General features: G+C 40.5%; 1 protein-coding gene across 1 annotated transcript; it reads right to left on the bottom strand.

The window, feature by feature from the left end:
• Window positions 1-361: 361 nt before the first annotated feature.
• LOC146646542 (potassium channel subfamily K member 5-like) lies at window positions 362-16706 on the bottom strand. Its single transcript, XM_085390966.1, has 5 exons — window positions 16223-16706; window positions 4908-5019; window positions 3421-3587; window positions 3127-3295; window positions 362-3018 (listed from the first exon to the last, which is right to left on the bottom strand). Exons 1-5 carry the CDS (start codon window positions 16406-16408, stop codon window positions 2093-2095), a joined length of 1560 nt encoding a protein of 519 aa, XP_085247092.1. The 5' UTR covers window positions 16409-16706; the 3' UTR covers window positions 362-2092.
• Window positions 16707-17272: the final 566 nt, after the last annotated feature.

The raw sequence follows: 17272 nt of genomic DNA, 5'->3' as shown, positions 1-17272 counted from the left end.
GTGATGGAAAGGATATTTGGTGTATCCAACTGTTTTTCCTTATTTGTGAAAATAGGGTTTACAAATGTAGCATAATTTGAACTGTGTATTACTACCTGCGCAGAGGAAATGCCCTTCAAAACAAAGGGCAGTGCAAAGTTACATTCAAAAACTTAAAATATCTGCACCAAAATGCCCCCCCCCCTCCCTCTTTCAGTTATATGATGCATGGCCACAGCCAACCATGAACTAAGAGCTACCTCATACCTCCACCACTGGAAAAGACATCAATGCATTACCAGTCCAATAAATGGAGGGGGAAAAAAAAACAAAAAAAAACAAAAAACAAAAACAAAAAAACAAACCTCAAGATTTCATTCAGTGTTTATTTTTAACGAAATATACAGTTTTGTTCAGAACTCATATACAAAATTTACACAAAAACATGAATAACTTAATCATAACAAAAAGAAACTTACAGACGAGTATAATGGAGTTTTATTACACCATGGAGCAACATTAGGAAGGAAACAATGAACAATGGCCCTAAATCTACCTAACTTGTTCTTAAGTAATCATTTTTTGCTAGAAATTCAGTCCACACACACACACACACACACACACACACACACACCAATGCTGCACTAACACATCTCAGAAAATGTGAAAAGAAAGAAAAATAAAAAGTGGCTCTGATGAAACACAAGAGAGGAAGCAGAACTTATTTCCTCATCTTCTTTCACCCAGTGTGAAAGAACTTTTCAGTGAGTCACATTCAACAGATGTTACAGTGATGTTCATCTACTGCTTCACAGTGGATTTAAAGCCATTTCAGGTGATGGCGGTCACCTGCAAGGCAGTTTTCATGTTTACATGAGGAAAACAAAACAAAACGTTTTAATGTGTATTTTATGAGTTTTTAATGAACTTTACTAAATTTAGTTGGCTTTAGATTTAAAGTAGCCCTTTGTGGCACTGGATCTCTGCCATTTTACCATTCGGAGTAATACTGTTTCAAGTTTGTGTGCCAGTTCACGTGCAAAAAAGGCAGAAATAATTAAGGCTGAGACGCATCAGACATCAACAACTGACAGGCCTGTGCAGGCACGGCTGAAACATGCGTCAAAGAGGATCGATCTGCTCCGAGTTAACCTTGGCTCCCTTTCACAAGCGGCACTTCAATCATTAACGGCAGTGCGAGCCCCCCGAAGGCAAACATGAGTAGCAAGGCCGCGTCCCAAGCCCGAGCCATGTTTGAGGCTACTGACGGGCCTTCAGCCAATATTTACATGGCAAATAAAAATCGTGTAAGAGTGGTAAGGAGGAATGTTTTTACTGTTAAAGGCTTGTTCCAGTCAGGCAGCGCCATCCCAAGTCAAAATACCAACTTTAGGAAGCAAATGCCTAAGGAGGCATCGAACAGATGTGCACAAAACCACAACACCGCCCCACAACTTCACAAGTTTGGAGTCTGTTCACAAAGACGTTTGTTCTAGGACGCATGTGTAGCAGAGTACAGTCATATCTGTTTCTTACAGTCAAAATAAATTGAAATCTCAGACACAGCAATAAGATTTGGCCCTTCATTTTTTTTAAGACATGCTTGGCTCAGATTATATAAAGAACAATGTGCACTGGGATGAACTTTGGTCTATCCTCACTTGGTGGAATTGTGCAACGGGAAACATAAACCCACGTAGCCACTGAATAAAAGCTACCCTTTCCTTCATTTGAATAAATATATTAAAAACCAAAACAAAACACCAATATGGTGATTATAAATACATGAAAATACAGGAAATCAGAAGAAATCCCATGTGAAAGTAGAAAAAAAACAAAACAAAGAAATACTTGCTTCTTTGGACATGACAAAATGTTGCTTATAGTTTTTCCAAACCGTATAAAACAAAGAAACAGATCAGTCGTTAAATACTCCTGGGGTTATGTGTCACGTACTTTGCAGTTCAGATTCAGCAAGACAAAGAACACGTGCTCAAGAGTTTGATTTTAAATTTGATCTTGACTTCTCATGATCAGACCCCTTCAAAGTGCAATGCAACTTTCCTCTCAAACACTTCACATTACAATGCTTCACGTGTGTTGCCTTCACGTGTCAGGAGTCTGTGTTTTCCTCCTTTGCATATTCCTCTACCAGTTTCTCGTACGAGTGGCTGTGTTCTGAACCGTCACTCGTGAAGACAGATCCTTCGGACTCGGAGCTTTGCTCCTCCTTGGAGTTCGTCTCAATGTTTTCGTCGCACGTGGTGATGGAGAGTTTTGCTTTAGAATCGTCGTCGTCGTCCTCGAGCTCCTCAGAGTTATTGCTGAGGAAGTTCTCCTCGTCGATAAAGGTGATGTTGGCATTTTGGAACATTAGAGAATGGTACTCCTTGGAGTCCCACGCCCTGTGACCGACTGATACACATTCTCTCTCTCCTCCATTCTCCAGATTCACATCCTTGTCAAGCTGGTTCTCAAACATTTGATCATGGTTTAGTTCTAGGTCACCCTCCACCTGATCTTCCTTTAGCAGTAAACCATTGTCTGAGCCCAGGAGGTAGTTCTTAGACTTAGAAAATGCAACAGTGACGCAGTCACTAAAGCTATAGCGCCTCTTTTGACGTGGCGAGCGGTCCAGGCTGAGGATGGTATGGCCGTTAAACATAGGAGCATCGGTGCAACTCTTCGAGCGACCGATCTCTTTAGAGTTACAGACCGTTTTGCTGCCATCTTTTTTGTTGCCAATCTGTTTAATCAGGTCATTGTAGCCTTCCTTCTTCTTGGACAAGAAGCTGAAAATGTTGACATCATTCAGAGTGGGAGGCGAAGTAGGGGAAACTTTGTTAGACTCTTTGTAGTGGCGGAGCTCTTCGAGAGATAGCTTGCGCAGCTTGCGGCGTTTCTTCAGGGCTTTGTGGGCTTCAATCACCATCCGAACTTTCCAGTTAAAGAACAAAGAAAGCCAGGCCAAGCCTAGATAAATCCAAACCTCCACAAAGTAACGATACAGAGGTGGATATTGTTTGTTTGGATCCACACCTGCATGGACAAAGAACAGTGTGAGTGATTTGCATTGAAGTTCAAGGTCATCAAGAGGCACCTTTTACTATACTAACTTAACTGTCTAAATTTTAGAAGCCAGCTTACCTGCCACCATGTCTCCAAATCCAATTGTGGTCAAGGTAACAAATGAGAAGTACAAGCCATCAATGTAACTCCAACCCTCCTGAGACATGAAGACTAAAGGCGGGAGGACTAAATGGATCAGGACACCCCAAAGAAGAAAGATAGCCGTGCAGGTAAACTGAGATTTCCTCTGGAGGGAAGAAAAAAAAAAGTTACTTCAGCTGAACAACAGATTAAAGTACTTTTCAAAGAAATTAAAGAAGGGAGTGAGGGAAAAAAAAAAAAAAAAAAAAAAAAAAAGGAGTATCAGCATACCAGTGATAGGCCTTTTTTGGTTAAAAATAGGCCCAGGTGCTTGGCTCTACCGCCAAAAAACTTCCCCAGTTCACTGATCCAGGTAAGACACAAAGGCACACCAAACAGGCCATAGAAGATGCAAAACACACGTCCTGCTGATGTTTTCGGAGAAATGTTCCCATAGCCTTAAGAGAGAGAGAGAGAGAGGGGGGGGTAAAAAACAAACAAACAAACAAAAAAAAAACCCCAAAACAACCTCCATTGTATTATACAAATAAGTGGCTCATGATCAAATCTGCAAAACTATGCGGACTGACTACCGTCAGAGTTACAACATCTGATACTCCTGTTGGCTAATTTGTAAATAATTTGTTTTTCTGATTTATCTTTGAATTTACTTTTATTATCATTCCTAACAGCATGCTTACATTTGGACAACCTATTGGTTCCTGACTACTGCCTGAAATGTCCTGCGTTGTATAATCAGAAAACAAGAGGCCATTTAATGCAACATGCAAAGATAATTTAAGAGGATTTGAGAGTCCTACATTAGAGGTAAGCAAGTTATAAAAGACTCCAAGACGCCACTTGAGCATCTCTTACAATTTGAAGATAAGCACACTGTTGAAACGTATAAAAATGCATGATGTAATGTTACTTTCAAGCAATAAACAATTTTACTGTTCACATCTGAATGGATTGTAAGTTGCTCTGTTGCCTTCAAGAGCTTTTGGACTAAATTCTGTGTAATGGAATCCAAAGGATGTGAAGCTTTTAGGTTTGTTCCCAAGTGTCTCTTCCACTTACAGCTTCAACAGTGAGCAACACTTCACTAATCACAAATGCGAACAAACATTCAGCTCCCGGGACAACACGAAGTCCTTAAAAGGACAACACTAAAAACATAGATTTTGCTAAAATGTTAGCTAGCATCTGCCCTACCAACTCAGCTGCCCATTTTCCAGTCACCAAAAGCTTGCTGGCTCACGATATCACCAGCAAAAGAAAAAGCATATCCGAGTGGAAACACTAGTTGACTAGTTTGCCAAATTACTTCAATATTTAACTCTACAGTACTGATTTTAGAAATCACGTAATGGCACAAAACAAAGAAAAGCAACTAAAACTGGCTTTCTACAGCAAACTGTTACCCATCAATCTGTTACTTGGCTACATAATCACAAAACCATCTGAGATCAGTAGCTTCACAATGTCCAAGTAAACTCTGCCGTCAATATGCTGATACTCGGCTCAGTCTCTAAGTGGTTGCATGACATACACTACAAACAGGACAGACTGTATATCTCATCGCTTTGACTGATACAAACGAGCACGATCTGGTGTCATTAATAACTGTCCTCTAAGTTTACACGGTGCTCCTTTAAGATTAAATTTGAGTGTAAATATAAAGACATTTAAAATATAAAAACCACCAAGAGCCCAGCTCTAAAGTGATCCTGCATCCGTTTTATAAATCCAGCTGTCAAACATCCAGAAGAACTTACCGATGGTGGTAATAACTGTAGCGGCAAAGATAACGGCATTTGGCCAGTTCCAGTTATTGAAAGTCTTATTGCCTGTTATTGTGACCCCTTGGCCTGCAGCATCTGACACCACCTGGGGACAATAAACATAGACTGTGCATGAGAAAAGGCTGGACTTTGTCTTAGAGAGAATTAAAGATAGAACAACAGATGGGTGCGATCAACTAGCATTTAGAAAACAGTCCACCGAGCTCAGTACAAGAACGCAGGAAGTGCATCCTGTGCAACCTGCGTTTCTTCTAGCACATCCTTCCTGTGATATGCTGACAGTATCTAGAGTACTACTGATGAGCTGAAACGTCACTCTGGCACCCTTGAGACTCATCTTTAACCTGAGGGCTTCTAAGTCTAAGCCTTTGCTTACTTTGGTAGAGAAACAGGAAGGCAAGCACTGCAAACCTAAACACCCATTTCATAATCGCATGATTATGCAGCATTAAAAAGATCAGGTAGTTTGAAAGCAGTTCTTTTGTTGGACTGTTTTTCCTTTTCCCAAGACCCAAAAACCCGGTTTAACCAAGTTATGTGTGGAATATGTCAGCCAACTCTTTCAATGACATTTTGAAATCCAGATGATGAGGCAAAAGGCGCTTAATCAATCATCCCCAACCATACGTGTCCATCCGCAACCACAACAAAAACTGAATTTTTCCTCCTGGGAATTAGCAAACACCCAACCATGTGTGCCGGGACAATGCACTACCCCACGCTCTCTCTCCCCGAGGGCTGAAAAGGGGGGAAATGTGCAGGCGTTGGCAAAATTCACATAAGCCCTCAAGTCCTGAAAGATGCTTGGTTCTCTAATAATAACAGGCCTGTTACAGTTCTCCTCTGTAATTACCAGAACAAGGGGAGGCCAGTCTTTTGTCTTCTGAAACAACACAGTTGGACTGTTGGGCTTTAGGATGACAGCGGTGATGACCAAGTTTGTTTTCAATCCATGACTAGAAATTAAAGAGGAAAAACCTCAGTCGTTTGCTGTTCGCTTACGCACTTTTGCCAATCCTCCCAGCAACCCAGCACATCTAATGACTGCTTACATTTATATGCATGAGGTAAACTACTTATTGGCCATGTTGAGGCTTAAATTTTGCTTGCATAAAACTGATTACAGGAACTGCAACTGCATGTACCAGATGATCAGAGCAAGCATCTAACTTAGAGAATAATCTACCTGCATAAAAGAAAGAAAATGTAGTATTGTATCTAGGGATGGGTACCGGTGTCCGGTGCCATGATGGCACCGGTTCTGACATAAACGGTAGTAACCAGACCGAAAAGCAGCGCACATTTCGGTGCTTTATTTCGGTGCTTTTTTTTCCTGAGCTGTGATACACTTCTAGCCAATCATTTTACGTTTCCCAGGATAGTAGGCGGGGCCAGGTACGTACGTTCAGTTAGAGCAGAGCTACAGATTAAAAATGTCCAAGGCGAAGCGGTCAAAAGTCTGGTTGTACTTCACAGCAAAAGATGCAAACTCAGCAGCCTGCAACAAGTGCTTTAAGCTGATACTGTGATACTGTCAAAGGAGGTAACACCTCGAAACTGATGAAACACCTGGCGACGCATAGCGGTTTTTTTTTTTAAAAGCCGAGAAATGCGCCGTATTTGATAGCTTGCTGCGAGACCTCACACTGTGCACGTTGGGTGGGTTGCCAGTTATCGGACCCGGAGCAACATCCCCCAAAAACCCGAAGAATAGAGTCCTGGCCCCTAGCCCTGCCAGTGTAGCAGAAATGATGAGGATGATGATGCAGCAGCAGCCGTTCTTCTCTGTGTGAGTAGCTAAATGTTGTTCGTGTGTAATTTACGTTGAGTAGGCTAACCACGTTATTACATTAATGCATGTAAGGTGAACTAGCAAACATCATCATAGCTACATGCGGCTGTCCTCTTGTTTGATGGCAGATACTCCCTTCACCCTGGACAAAAAGGCTAAAATGACCAAAGAAAAAGTGGGAAACAGCTGAACATGAGAGGTTTTTGGACAAAGTTTGTGTTTTTTTTTCCCCATTGTTTAAGCACTTCTTCCAGCCAAGAGTGATACCATATATGCCCCATAGCTGCAGAAAAGGCTAACATTGTTATCTTTTTACAAAAACAAAACAAAACAGCTGAACATGGGAGGTTTTTGGACAAAGTTTGTGTTCTCCATTCTTTAAGCACCGGTTCGAGCACCGTTTAAGCACCGGCACAGTTTCAAAAGTACCGATTTGGCACCGGTATCGGATAAAACCTAAACGATACCCATCCCTAATTGTATCAGACTCCTCTTGGTTAGAGGTAGGAAAAAGAGTTTAGGATCTAAGAGGATTTTTAGAATATGTGTCACAGATAAACAGGCTAATTGGCTGGATATAAACAATGTTTGGTCAAGTCTACGGTCAGCCTTTTTTTGGGCACGTATAAAAATATGCTAATTCCATCATCCTTTTTATTTTGCTGACCTTGAGTGGAGAGCTGTACACCTACACTCGCGTGCGACTACAGTGCGATCCATTTTTCTTTCACTTTTGTCCGCTTTTTCCCCCACAATCAAAGGATCCCTAAAAGTTTGAGGATTTTGAATTCTTGCATGCATTGCACATCCATGCTTGTGCAACATATCCCCAATCGCTGCACTGTCGGCAAAAAAAAACTAGAAAGTTTTAACACATGTTAAAAAGCTATTACGCAAGCTGCCAGGGTGGAGAGATCTATGTACAGATCTCCTCTCTCGATGAACAAAACAGGTGGCACCGAAACCAGCAAGCTGAGGAACCTGAATAAGATGAAGGATGCTTTGCAGCCTCTAAATGAACAGATGGGAAAAACACATGGTATTAGCTAGCTTACCAGGCATGTGAATCATGTTAGAAAGTGTAACAGAGACTCCCACATAGGTGCTTTGTTCCACAGTACTACTCACTAATCTTTTCAAAGGCTGTGTCATAGAGTGTATTAAAAAAAATGCACCTATTCAGCTGATCAACAAAGGTCTCTTTAACCTTATAAATTCTAGATACAGATATAACGTGTCATCTTCTAGATGATGACGACGACTCTCCAAGAATCTAATATGCGCAAACACAGCTCTAATCTGAGCAATGCACTTTTTAGACCTGAAAAACCTGTCTGGTTTTTGTTCTTTGTCAGACTTTGATAGCTTGGGCTGCTTTAATGCAGAGTGATGGCATTTCTAATAACACAGCTAACTTTCTGGAAATCATGGTGGATATTTAATCTCAAGATGAAGCAATAAATAATAAGCGATTCGTTCATTACTCTGAAACTGATGTGAACTCTTCACCTCATTCTCGCATTATACAGAAGATCTGAGGATGTTCATAGTCTGTCTGGCAGATATACATGGCTCAAGTTTAGCACATATAAAGCTACTGATTCACCTGAATGGAATGAGCACAGCAAAGGCTGACGCATGGAAGCAAGTACCACATACCTCCGGTGTATGTCAGTCAAATAGAAAATGTGATGACATCTAAAATTAAAGCAGACTGAAAATGCAAGTCTTCAAATTTCTTGTGTTTCCACAACTAAACTTTCTCTCGAACAAGCTCTGCAGAGCTAAAAGTCCGTGAAAGGTTAAAAGGTCAGCCAGAGGCCACCTCAGGTCACTAATGAGCATGAGGAATGAGCAAAAAGCACAAAAGTGTGTTTGTGTCAAAACGGGACCAAACAAGCTCAGGAGGAAGCTGTTAAACTGGCTTCATCACATGTCTGCCACTGTCCAAATAGTAGCTAAACCACACAGATTAAACTCCCACGGGGCAGCTTATTTTGCAAATAAAGTGATCACAGAATGTAAAGTTTATTTATAAAACGTTTATCTCTAAATGCACAAATTAAAAAAAAGAAAAAAAAAGGGTAAAATAAAAAGAAATTTGGCAAATCTTGTTAAGCAAACTACATTTTCCCCAATTTGCACACAGAGCACATGACAAATTAAATGAGGGAAAATGAATAAAATGCTGCTTTCAATAAAATGAACCACACAAAGACTTCACTGCATTACTGGACTATAACATTAATGACAGCAAGATGCTTGTAACTTTAAGCAGGTTTAACATGCTTTAACGCCTCTCTATCATGATAAAGTTTTATGTGAGGAATTCTGAATGGCACACTTTTAGTTAGGTCGGAATCAAAGACTGCTTATTAATTAGAGAAAGAACAAACAAATTTAACTACTGTGGAGTTGGGCAATATCTTCAAATCTTCCAAATGGAGATCTGTGTGCGACCGCTCTCCCCACTGCCTCATTCACAAAATGAGAGAGAGAGGAAAATAAATTAAAAAAAATCAAAAAAAAAAAATCCACCCCTTGCCAGAACAGTTTTCACATAACAAACAAACAAACAAAAACCCATGGCCCAGAATCAGCCCATGGACCATCCTAATCCAGCCCCCTGAACACCCAAAAGAAGGAGTGAAACAACTCCACCTCAATAAAAGAAAAGAAAAAGAAATGCAGCTTTATGTTAATGCATCTTGAGCTGATGGATGTAATAAGTCTGTATTCAACTCCATTTCAACTGAAAGTAGCCCAGTTATATGCAAACAAGCGCTTTCTGTAATGAGCAACCACACCTTGACTTTAATGACAGAACTATTGAAAGCATTAGAGTGCATCGTTTTACGTCACAATATACAAATAACTAACATTACCATTTGTGTCTCTCACGTAAAGTTCCCGGACCAATTATCTGTTTCACCAAAATTAGAGAAGAGCATAATTCTGTGTCTCACGTTTTCAGTGTGCCATTTTTTTTGTTTGTAATTCAGAGCTACAATCTTGTCCACTGAAAAGACAGAGATGAAATCTTTAAATATTTCAAATTACACCACTGTGTCACAAAAAAAAAAAGTAAAAACAAACAACCCAGCCCAACACTAACACTCATCACACATACATCGCATGACAGAACACAGTTCACTCCTCTACTAAAAGCTCCTTTCATTTCTGTATAACTAACTGAAGGTTTACCACTCTGCTGCAGGACATAGATAACAAAAATAACAGTTAAGAAAAAAAAAAAAAAAAAAAACCCTCCACAATGACAAACTGTTATCAGGACAGCGGCAGCTCAACATGCCACTCCAGCTCTTCTGTGTTTTTCCACTTTCAGTACAACAGAAGCAAACAGCAGTGTACAAAAGCCCTTTCTGAGCTGCAATTAATGAAGAAACTGAAGCTCTTCTGTCTCATTATGTATTTATTCCTGAGGAAGAGGCAGATAAGCTGCAAACAATGCATCTGAGTAACAGTACTGACATCTGACTGCATGTACGGTACTGCAACCAAAGATCCAAGCATGAGGAAAAACAACAACAACGTCTTCAAACTTTTTTAGGATAAATGAAGTAACAGTAAAGGAAAAAAAGGACTATCCATCTTTTTCATGGATTTAATGAATGTATAAAAAGGGGAATAAAATTGTAAGCCAGTAAAAGTGAAAAGATTTTTATATCCAAGATGGTGAAATCAAGATTTGTGAGTGGTTGCTTTGAATTAGGTTGTTACCATCACATGAAGCAGGCTTGCTTTACTGACACCACAGTGCGTTCTTTATTATCCAATTTATTGAGTTTATTAGTATTTAAGTAAATTAAACCAGGCTCACTGAAGGTTCAGAGGAAACAGGCCTTATCTGGAGAGAGGCTGCACTGACCTAAATGCTGAATCAGCATGTACAGACACTGTATAGTATGTGCCGTTATCTGGATAAACGCTACAGATTATTTAATCCTTGCTTCAGCAGGGTTTCCCCATGCTATTACTGCACAACACAACCCTCAAACCTTAATGTACAAATTTCTGTTGAACTACTCTGCTTGCCCACATTTTCTTTCAGATATCCTGGTGAAACGGCAGGTTTTCATATTAAACATGGCCAAAGTTTAAAAAAAAAAAAAAAAAAAAAAAAAAAAAAAAAATTTGGTCCCACTGGCACCTCTGTCCATGTACACAAACAAACAGATCCCATTTCCACGAGATGTTATGATGCTGTGCTTCATTAGAGAATGAATACTGTATTTGTTAGAGCACTAGATAATCACATGTTTTGATTTTGTTTTTGAATGAGTCCGGACTCCATATTTTTGGCCCTAATGTTAGTCAGCGCAAACAACTACCAACTTTATGTCACACTTGAAAATGTACAAATATTTAAGACTCAAGGCTCCTTTAGATCAGTGTCTACAACTAATCATGTGCTCACCCATGATGGAGAACAATCCTGGCTTTAATTGGGACTCAGCTCAGTTTAACCTCCTGGAGACTAATGTATGAGTTTTGAAGAGCACCTAAAGGGAGTCACCGACACCCTACAGAAACTTACAGGGCCGCACCCTGTGATTTCTTCACTTTCCAAAATGAGGAACCAAGTCTTGGTTATCACAAGTCAGTGACCGGTGGACAACATTTCCAGGCACATGACAAAATAAGCTGTCCCCAAAAACAGAGAGCCACTTCTCTTTTCTGCTTCTTTTGAATTTCTTGCCAAACGCGTGAAAGCAGGACTGGGCGATATATCGAGTTTTTAAATATATCTTTATATTTTTATTTGAGATATAACAATATAGTTTAAATCGATAGTCTATGTTACGTCATAATTATACTTGTGGAGACGCAAGTTTGCTTCTCTTTCGTCTACTTTTGTCTCTCCCACACACGGGGGCTGCAAGGCCTAAAATCCTTTCATTTTCTCAAAAATCGACAGCGAGCCTTATGTATGAATTCTGGTTGTGCTTACTGACCTCGAACCGATTTTATGTGGTGCTCAGCAATCTGTCAAAAAATGTTTTAGTACGACTTTGGTAAGCTGCGAAGTCGCACCACTTGATGGATTGTCGGAGCATTACGGCTATCGTAGTCAGGAGCCTCGCGGAGTGATACGTACTGTGCTTCAACGTAATATTACTGTATTGTGTGCATAAACGGACCACAAATGGCACCTGTAAGAGACATGGTTGCAAAGAGGATTTCAAACTCAAGGCTGTCAGTCACACAGTAGAACTTGGGAACAGAGCAGCTGCGAAATCGGTCTTTGTTATTATGCTCAGCGTCTTTTAGTTTAGATTTAACTGCACAGTTATGAGTTTTTTGTTATGCACAAAAACATTATTTTATTTATGGAGCATTATTATTTAATAAATGCTGATAATTTATTTCTGAGTAATTTTTTTCATGTACATCTACACTGTATGTTAATAAAAGTGCCTGTGTGAGATCTGGGACACAGCTTTGACTAAGAACTCTTTTTGTATCAAGACAACGTATATCGTCCTACGTGAAAGCGCTAAAAACGTCTTGTTCAGACTCAAATTTCTTTCTTTAAAAGTTCAAAAAAAAAAAAAAAAAAAAGACACACCCCCCCAAACTAAAAATACCAATTTTCTTAGCAAGAAAAAGAGAAAAAAAAAAACAAAAAAAACAAAAAACAAAAACAAAAACACTTTCCATCAGAGACTCAAAAATACTTAAATCTTAAAATATATGTTAGTGAATTTGCTAGTGTGGATGGCTGTGTGCCTGCCAGTTTCTTTTAAAACTCGGACTCATCCATGGAGAGACTGCACTTTAAAGCACCAACTACACATGCATTCTTCAAGTGGACTTCAAAGAGTGACCACTGGTCTGGTTATCTGCAGTTTTCCATGTTTACAACAGAGCATAATCCCACCTTAGACTGAAGGTTAACCTGGCAACGCAGCAGATAATCAGAGGATACAAGCACTACAATTTGTATGTTTGTCTGGAGCCAGTCATTTGAAACAAACAAAAATCCTGTAATTCACTTGCATTTTCAGGAAGTGGACACCTTTTTCCAAGATCATTTAAAGTCATTTTACTGCAGAATTCTAACCACACAGAGTTTGAGTGGAGTGTTTTTTTTTCCCCCTTCTTTTTTTTGGGGGGGGGGGGGGATTGTGGGGAGTCAGATTTATAGCGTCAGTTTATTTTACTCATGCCAATGGGAGTAACAACTGAGCTGTACTTCTTACCAAACTATTTAGGGGCTTCTGAGTAATGAAAGACTTCTAAAAACATGACTTAACACCAAAGCCGTTCCAGTCTGGATGATTTCATCTCAAGATAAATTTTCTTCCAAGAGATGTCACATACCTTAAAAATGGCTGACTTCTTGATTTTTTTTTCAGAAGGCTAAAAAGAAAAGGCCTAAAATTGTTACCTGTTGTGCTACATAGTACAGTTTGAAGTGATCGAGAAGCCATCTCAGTGTATATGATAGGCAGGATAATGATGACGTAACTGGTTAAAATCTGCAGACTGTACATAAAAGATGGATATAGCCACTGAGATGTAACCGACTGGTTTGAGAAGGCAGGTTTTGAAACATCGAGCTGAGGGTGACAAGTAAGGTGTGAACCTGCCTGGCAAACTAAAAGATATTCATATGGTAGCAAACTGTCAATCTCAAGTTAGCACTGTCATAAATCACATCCTCTTGACGATAATGTGATCTAAAATTAATATCACATCGTATTGCATAAGACTTCAAACTTGCAAGCCTGTAGATTCATTTAGCTAATTTTCTCAGACTTTTGTACAATATGATTTTTGTTTACACCCGTACGTTACCCCCTGGGTGGCCATTAAGAAGAATGCTGATTGACCACATTACGGCACTGGATTCATTTTGCAGACCAAGAATATGCATCACACTTTTTAAAAACTTTAACACTTATTTAATATTGTGTACACAGGCCTCAGGGCTACACATGGAAATTGTACATCTTTTCTCTTACTAGATTAGTGTATAGTGGTGATGAAGAATACAACAAAATGTGCTTCTATTTGTGCCATAATTGCTTAAAGATAAAAACCAAACCCGAGCAAATAAAACACCACTTGCTGCAAATGCAGCTCAGAACACTTTTTACCTGCATGTGTAAATTTCAGCTCCTCCTCCTCTTGTTTATTCTGGGCTGTAACAGAAAGCACGCTGCTTCCACTTCTCTTATAACAGCTACTGCTTTCAGGAAACTTCAGTCGTTTTTGTGGGAGAGATAATGTTCACCCCCCCCCGCTGAACTTTTAGCAGCCTCTCAAGAGCCAACTTTGATGGGCCATAAAATCCAATCTGCAAACTGTGACCACTTCAAGGCTCCTGCAGTTAATAGTAAAACTCCTTGTTAATAAAACAGAACTTTTACAATAGTGTTACAGTCTCTCGTTAAGCTTGCTTACATTTGATTTAATCGTTAACGAGCTGGGCAGAGTTTCCAAAGTGGAAATCTAATAGAATCTGCTTCTTAAAAAAAATCTTGTTATTAAAATGACTGTAATGCTTTTGCAGCAGGTGTTTCAGCAAACAGCAACAGAGAAAACATAATACCACAAGAGGAGAACAACTGTCTGCGCAGCTGGGGGAACATGTCAATGTGACCCCCCACCCACACACACACACCATGTTGCCTAAGACTTCAGAGAGAAAACAGAAGCAGGAGTCATTTCTGCTGCAGCTGAGCAGCTACTAACACCAAATAAACTTCTCACTCTCAGCTGATTTATAGCAGCAGCTGCTGCTGAAAGGGAAACTGCCAAAATCTCTCAGCCATATTATTCTCAACTACATTCATATGCAGATTTGGCCGCTTCAGGGGTTTTGGCTGTTTGAGACTCTTTCAACTGCCCACAAAGAAGCAGAAGGAGGAGAGGGGGGGGAGAATCCCCCCAATACTGGAAGGGGGGGGGGGGGGGTAGAAACAGGTTGAGACATGTTCCAAGTGCAAAATGTGAGAAACAGGACCCAGATACCATCTAAATTTTCACCTCTGGCAGATGGTGAGGCTTCTCTCCTTTCTCTGATGCGTCCCAGAAAACAATGAATGCCTGGCCCAAATATGGGAGTATTCTGTGGCCTTTATTGATGCTCCCAACTCTGAAATAATCTGAGAGATTATATCGGCCACTTGTTGGGTGTGTTGGCACTCAGGATGCGTCAGGCCCTTCCACCCCTTTCCTGCACTGAAACAGAGCTGAAAGTGCCACAAGTAGCCTGAATATGTCCCAAATATGACTGCTATGGATTGTGATAAAGCATGTAATGATGATAAAACATACTTTGAGCATTCATTTTCACACAGCACAAATTCATTCACAGTTTAGCTCATCTAAAGTGTCAAGATGACAAAAGGAGAAGCTTTGGTCTTCAAGATCCTTCTAGAAGAAGTGCGTTTCTGCAGGTGATCCTTTGGAAGGACTTCTAACGCTGGGAGCATTGCATGCCAAGAAAAGGTGTCAGTTGGTGGCTTCAGCTCACCATCAACCCCTGCCCAGCTGCCTTGCTGTTCTCATGAGGAGCACAAGTTCAGTCTTATAACCCATGCTGAGCCAGCATGGGTTATTCCCAGTTTTGGGGGGCCCAAATGCAATTAATGAAAAATCCATTTTAATCGATGAAGTTGGATCTTTGGCTGATTCAAGGAAGCTAGAAAACTGCAAATACGGGCCAAACAGTTTGTTTCAGCACTCTTCTTCTCCAGTGTAGGACTTCCCTCCAAGTTCAGATTCAACAAATGGAAACCAAAAGGTCATAAAGCTCTGACAGTCAAAGTAAATGAACAAACAGCATTGCGTGGGGCAAACAAACAAAAAAATTACATGATTGTTGACATATTGTGGTCATTCCATGCTGACGGGGGAAACCACAGAGGTCAGTGGCCCCGGTTTTTTGGTAAAGAAACTGCCACTGTGGCAAGAAAGTAAATGGAACAACAAGTACTGCAGATTTTAAGATCTGAGGTCACAGATTAGGACATCCACACCCACATAATCACTGCTTTAGATACACTGTCACGTTTACAAGTAATAAAATAATTATCCTAATCATTAGGCATGGACAACAGGACGCCAGCAAAGATAATAAGACGGTTTGATGATAATTATTACATGAGTTCTGGTCCTGTAAATTTTAAGATTGGGGGCATGTAAACAGTTAAAGCTAAGTTATCTCTCCTGCTAAGCTTTTTCCCTGCATCAATTTCTCGTGGAAATTTGTTGCTTTATGATTTATAAAGGACTAAAAATAGGCACCGTTTAGTAGTGAATTTATATATTAGTGAAACTGCGCGAGCCAGTCTGACAGCAGCTGGTTAATCAGGCCAGGAGGTTTGTGTCGTAAAAGCTTACAAACCAGCTGGGGCTCAATAAACACTCAAGTGTCCAGTGCCTTCCAGTAAAACTAAACAGGAAGTTATCTTCATGCAGCTGTGAAACACAGAATGAAACGTTTGAATGAAGATGTCCATACCTCCAATATTCTGTCCAAATCCCCCCCGGACAAGCACGGATATTTCTCCAATATTTTGTCCTTCTGGGCATTGTACTGCTTTACAGCCTGGTTCCAGTTGGGCTCCTCTAGCACCTGAAAAATGGCTGCCCCGATGGACAGGTAAAAAATGATGGCAGAGGTCAACAAGGGACCTTTATCTACCATACTTCTGCACAAAGGCTCGGAGAGCGCGCGGGACGGGGGAAAAAGACAGAGGGAGGGGGGCAGATAAGAGCAGGAACCGAAACTATGCAGAGCTCATACTCTGCAAGTTTACCAAAAGTTTCCCAGAAAGACCAGCTGACAGCATCGGGCTCCGGACAGGGAAAGCTTTAAAAAAGCGCTTCAAAAAGCTCGTTGAGCGTGCGCGCGCGTGGAGCTGCAGGAGTAGTAATGTGTCCACGTGCGCAACCAGTGGTAAACTGAGCGCTGAGAGCAGCAGACTGCAAATGAAGAACAACGGGACCGAGCACCGCCCACGAGTGAACCACTCTGAAATCCGCTTCCTTCTTTCCCTGTTTTCTTTTCCTACAGGTGCACTCCTGAACACCGTTTACACATCCAAACCTCTTTAAATCGCAGAAGCTTCAGTCAAAAAGAATGAAAATTTTTAAGAGATCACCAGAGCAGGGGCGTTTCCACGTTTTTTTTCGTCTTTTTTTGTAACAGGGTGGCCAAGAGCAAGGGAGGAAGGGGCCCCACAGGAAATTAGTGTGGAAAATTGGTGTAGAAAAAGTCTGGCTACGATTTTCAGGGTCGCCTGCAGGCCCAGGTCCTCACACAGATGGTTTTATTCAGTGTCAGGTTATTATGTATTTTATTTTATGTATTTAATGTCAATTTCATTGGCATTTCCTGTTTTCATTGTCCTACTTGTGGCAATGCCAATAGATACCTCATACATTGTATTGTGGTAAGCACCAAAACACCTAGAAGATTCAAACCCAGGGCCTTTCTGTTCCGGTTGCTTTGGACTCTGAATGTGGTACAATTCACAGTCGTGAAGTCAGCTTGTTCCGACAGTTATTA

Source organism: Rhamphochromis longiceps, linkage group LG19 (assembly GCF_057381845.1).
Source record: "Rhamphochromis longiceps isolate RC_006_pf linkage group LG19, R_longiceps_female_GT1.1, whole genome shotgun sequence".
NCBI classification, from domain to species: Eukaryota; Metazoa; Chordata; class Actinopteri; order Cichliformes; family Cichlidae; genus Rhamphochromis; species Rhamphochromis longiceps.
The sequence above is the reverse complement of the archived record's forward strand: the minus strand, read 5'-3'. Positions and strand labels throughout refer to the sequence as shown.